This window comes from Drosophila montana, unplaced genomic scaffold (genome assembly GCF_035044405.1).
Source record: "Drosophila montana isolate Dmon_TW-CO22-7 unplaced genomic scaffold, ASM3504440v1 contig_2883_1, whole genome shotgun sequence".
In the NCBI taxonomy this organism is placed as follows: Eukaryota; Metazoa; Arthropoda; class Insecta; order Diptera; family Drosophilidae; genus Drosophila; species Drosophila montana.
In genome coordinates, this window is record NW_026997758.1 from 183084 (window position 1) to 188141 (window position 5058).

General features: G+C 41.9%; 1 protein-coding gene across 1 annotated transcript; it reads right to left on the reverse strand.

Moving 5' to 3' along the window:
* Positions 1 to 2588: 2588 nt before the first annotated feature.
* Positions 2589 to 4486, reverse strand: Obp47a (Odorant-binding protein 47a). Its single transcript, XM_064684621.1, is given in 3 exon segments — positions 2589 to 2898; positions 2900 to 2958; positions 4424 to 4486. Coding segments are annotated over 3 exon segments (432 nt in total).
* Between the last annotated feature and the right edge of the window lie 572 nt (positions 4487 to 5058).

Consider the following 5058-nt stretch of genomic DNA (forward strand, 5'->3'; position numbering starts at 1 on the left):
ATTGAAAGTATTTAGGCGGCATCTACAACTTGCATCATTGAATCGAATTCCAATATAGTATAAAGCAACTCTTCGATATCTTCAATACTGTCTGGCTACTCCACGTAGACCGCATAGATGACCGACCATTGGCTTGGTTAACACTGTGGCTAGATTTAGGAATTGTTGCGCGTTCTCAATTGCTTTTTGCGAATTCGCTTTTACGTAGAAATTTTGCCACTTAGCTGGCCGTGGAGCATTGGTAAGCAGCTGCTTTTGTGGTTCAACTTGCAGTTCAGAGTCGATGTATGTATATGTGATTATACATAGAACTGTAGTCTACACTACGTTGATTCAAGTAAATGGCGCTAATGGCCGATCGAAGTCAGGCCGCAAAGCGTCTCCTCCGTCCACTTATCTGCATTTCAAGTGCATTCCGCACGGCAATTATTTTGCTCAATACCCGCGCACTTGACTTTAAATTGTCGCCGGCTGTGTCAGTCCCACCTGAACTCCCATCATCCCTTCATCATCCTTTTCGAGGAAGGGCTTTTGCCCTTACGATTTTAATTTGTCGCCCTGTGCCAATTGTTGAGCAAAAGTGGCTAATTTGAAATTCTTTTGAGCGAAGTGCGCACATTTGTGAATGCCAACTTGACGACGTCGTCAGCCCAGCAGCGCCCACCGGGGGATTGGAATTAGTAACTGGGACCTGAGAACTGGGAACTGGAAACTGGGAACTGGGAACTGTGAACTGTCTGTCGTCGCTGCTGCGGCTGTTGCTACTGCCTGGCCTTTGTCTTTGTGTCACGCGGCATGAAATTGAATTTTGGTCTGCAGCAGCAGTTGACTGGCGACGAAAGCCAGCCAATTGGTCCAAGCCCAGTCCCAAGCCCAGTCCCAAACCTCATTCACCTCCTTTTTCCTTTTCCCTCATAAGCCTTGCCTTCAATTATGGCTTACGGCCAAACGCCGCCATTTTGACACTCATACAGCGTAATTCGAAATGAATGAAAATTCTTTATAACTACCGTCAGTTTTTCAGCTGTTTTCTCAGTTGTTTGTGCTGTTGTTTTGTGCGCTTGAATTTCAATTTACATAAGTCTCTGCATCTGCACCCAGCACCAGCAACAGCACCAGACTATGGTCTCACAGTCTCATCTCCTTTCTTTGTTCAACTTTTATCTTAACTTTGTTCCTCTCGCTTTGCTTCTACTTTTTGTTGTCGGCTGGCTGCAAAACTTGAGTTGTTTTTGTGGTTAAATGTAAATTTTATTGAATTTAACTCTTTTGTGTCTGTCTGGCTGAGCGTTAAAGAGGAAATTGCATAATTATGCCTAATCTTGAGACCTATAGCCGTGCCACTTTCAAAATATCTAATGCATAGCAACAAAAATCGACACCCCAATCGGTCGGTCTAGGAACTTGTCTCAAGCTGATGCTGTGGCAAAAAGTATTTTGTGGATTATTTAACGCTAAAAGACTGATTTTATCGCCCAGATTATTTGCTCTTATCCACACTGAGCGAGATAAATATGATATATATGTATATAAAGAAGGAGAGTGAGAGACAGAGAGAGAGAGATAGGGAGACTGAAATTTTTATCATTACATTTATGCAACATTTCAATCATTAATAAATCAATTAAAATAAATTGGAATTTTGTGCGCTGATGTTGAACGCGAAACGGTTTTTTCACGGCCCTTTCTTTTGATTGTGGAGACTCCTCTGTTTCACTCTGTGTGATGGGTTCGGTTCCATGCCATTTAATGCAATTACGCAAAGCTCTCTTGATATTATTGTTTTTGTTGGTTTTCGTGTTGTTGCTGATATAAATCAAAAAATGAATCATTTGACGCGCTCGACAGATCGACGAGCCCCGGCAACAACTTAAATTATTCATTTGATTTACAGCGACACAAATTTGTGGAATATAACCTGTGGGATACGAAGGGAAGCAGCAGCGTGGCCGTGATTTAAAATGCATTTTTATAAGCAGCATACAAAGAATTATGTTTGCCAGACTAACAGAAAGTAGTAGTAGAGAAATAGTTGGCACAAAACATCCTTTTCCCTATTCTGGACATAAAACTCCTTTCAGCGCATTACAAGGCAGACATGTCAAAACTTGTACGACGGCTGTCGTTGTGCCCAGGCATAAGGCAGAATAAGAGGCGCACAAGCGATGGCGACTACGGAAACAGGAAGCAGCAGCAAATCCCTACACTCGCATACACTCGCATACACACACACACACACACACACACACACACACACACACTTTTTGGCACATCAATACGCGGAGGGTTAGACATAAGCGTTAAGAGCATTAGAACTTTGCCTTAAAGTACGCAATCCTCCCCCCTCTAATAGATACCAAACGCAAACCGCTGACTTTAAATCAGGACTATGACTAAGGCCAACACCCTGTCACATTAAGCCGACAATTGCTAGCTTGCCCTTAAGTAGTTCATAGACAAGAAGAAGCATACGAATAACTTTTCAATGGTATTTTCAGGTGTATGATTCAGGCACACAAGACATTCCAGCACCAGCTTATATGTAAATATATATTTTGTAAAAAACCACAACCAAAAAAATAGTAAGCCTAGCTCTCGTAGCGAGTGGTCGTCGTAAATTGTGTCGTAGTTTCTTCAAACTTCCCCTGCTCCATGTTTAATTTTTCATTCAGAATCTTCTGTTTGCACTCGTGAATTTTGTGGGCAGTTTCGCACTTGTTTGCGCTGCGTAGTGAATGACAAGCGTGCTGAGACAACCAGGTGGGATTACTCAGCTCCGACAGACGACCAATTAAATCTTGCTCCACGAAGACCCCGTCATGCATCAGACCCATTTGCTCATATAAACAATGGGTAAAGCATTGAGTCGCCTCCGTGACATTGCGGAAGTCATCACTGACGCGGAGCGTCCTCGATCACAGTGAGCGCCAGATTCGCTTCGACCTTGGCATACCGCGACTAGTATGGGACGAAAACAATCATATATATGCAATACACTACTACTAAAATCCAATTCTTTTCAAACCTCCGCACCGACAAATAGTAGACAAATGACTGTCAGCAGATAAAAATTGCTCATAATAAAGACTGTTTCAAAACTGACCCTAAAATCCGCTGAAATACACACGTTTATATAGTCTGAATACAGCAATTTGTTTAATCATGTCATTAGATCTAGTACTAATTGCTACTATCAATTCAATGAGCCGCATAAGCCGCTTAGTTGAAAATTTGCTTTTATTGCCATTGCCAATAATTTTACAAGTTTGCTGCACGAAAAGTTCAACCCGCAGTTTTAATAATGCTAAGTAATCGAAGGAACGAACCCAAAATCAAATTGATGCCAATGTCGATACTTGGAGAGCGGCTTCAAAAACTGCTGCGGCTTGAGCAAGTTTCGCAAAAACTTGCCATAACATTAAAACAAAAAAATGAATTGAACGAAAATGCATTTAGGGGCACAACGAACCAGGATTACACTATCATTAGAAGATGTAAACTACATTTGAGTATACCAAAGATTTGAAATTGATTGATTTCGTTTCACAGCTGAGCTATCCTTTAACCCAAGGACATAACAATAGCTGCAACAATATTACGGCGGATTTTGCTTCAACAAACTGCTTGCATATGTATATTTAAATATGAATGTGCACATACAGATACATATATGTGTGTGTGTGTCTGTATTGGAATACTTCCGCTGCGGCTGCTGTTGGTGCTGTTGCAGCTACGGGGGCTGCGACTATTTCCGCTGGTCACATTAACTGCTGGCGCATAACTTTTCCAATTTGCTTTTGGCAATTATTGATATAAGCCAGCGGCAACAACACTTCAGCTCAGTTTTTCTCTAGCCCTCTCTTTCTCTCTCTCTTTGGCATTTGAGTGGTATGTGAGACGGCCTCGTCCAAGCATATTTTCTTGCATTTTGCGCATATTTGTGCAACATTCTCGAAATTCTTCAACAAAGTTTTGTTATTATTGCCGTTTTGCTCGAGAGCCGAGAGCCGAGAGTCGTGAGTGCAGACTTGGTTTGGTTCTGACTGCCACTTTGATTACTTTTGCAGTTGCCGTTGCAATTAGTTTGTTCATTAGACGAGGCAGGCAACAAACAGCCCATGGCGAGATATAGGCAGGAAGAGTAAGAGCTGCAGCTAGCCTTGAGTTGATTGGAATTCACACACTTAATTAGTTGCATGCCCAGTTAATTTCCTCTTTGTTCCTGCCACTGTAGTTGCTGATTGCGAACAATTTTTGCTACAATATATCTTTAAGATGCACACGCTGCTTGTTGACGATGCAAATAAGTTTACAAGCGAGTAACATAGCCAGAGTATAAGGTTGAATAAAGTGATTTTCTGACTGTTTGGCGATGCAACCATTTTTGTAATGCTGCCAGTCTGTAAGCCCTGAAATCCAATACAGCTTTGAACTCGTAGAACTCTTTTAATGTTTTAGCCACAACGATCTGCACAAGCTTGCCCATATGGCATAAGCCCTGGCCCTGGCCCTGGCCCTAGCCCGGCCCTTCTCCTGCTTCGAATGGTGCTCCTGTTCGTGTCTCTTGCTGTGTATCTATTACACTCTACACATATTTGTTGCATAATACCAACTTATGCACTGGCACATTGTTGACCAGTTGTCCGGTATTCTGAGCCAAATCTCCTTACTCTGTGCCCTTTCGTATTTGCATTATTTCCCGATAGTCTAATGCCAAAGCATTTTGGTTGAAAAATCTACAATTCCGCATGCCGCAAAACAAAAGCAAATGCCAGAGACAAACTCGTCAAGATGAATGACTGTAAGCGAATCCAGCGATTCCTGCTTGCATACCAGCATTACTCCATGTCAGTAGCCAGCCTGCCCGAGAGCCTGCACAATTCAAATTGCACATGTCCAGCCCCAAAAATAAAACAAAAACAAAAACAAAAAAGCAAAAGAAATCCAACGAGTATGTGACTTGGGGCAGCTTCTCTCTGCGCTGCTTGGAAAATTCTCAAGTAAATTTCATTGAATAAGGAATAAATAAGTAAATACTTGAGATAACTCTAAGATTCT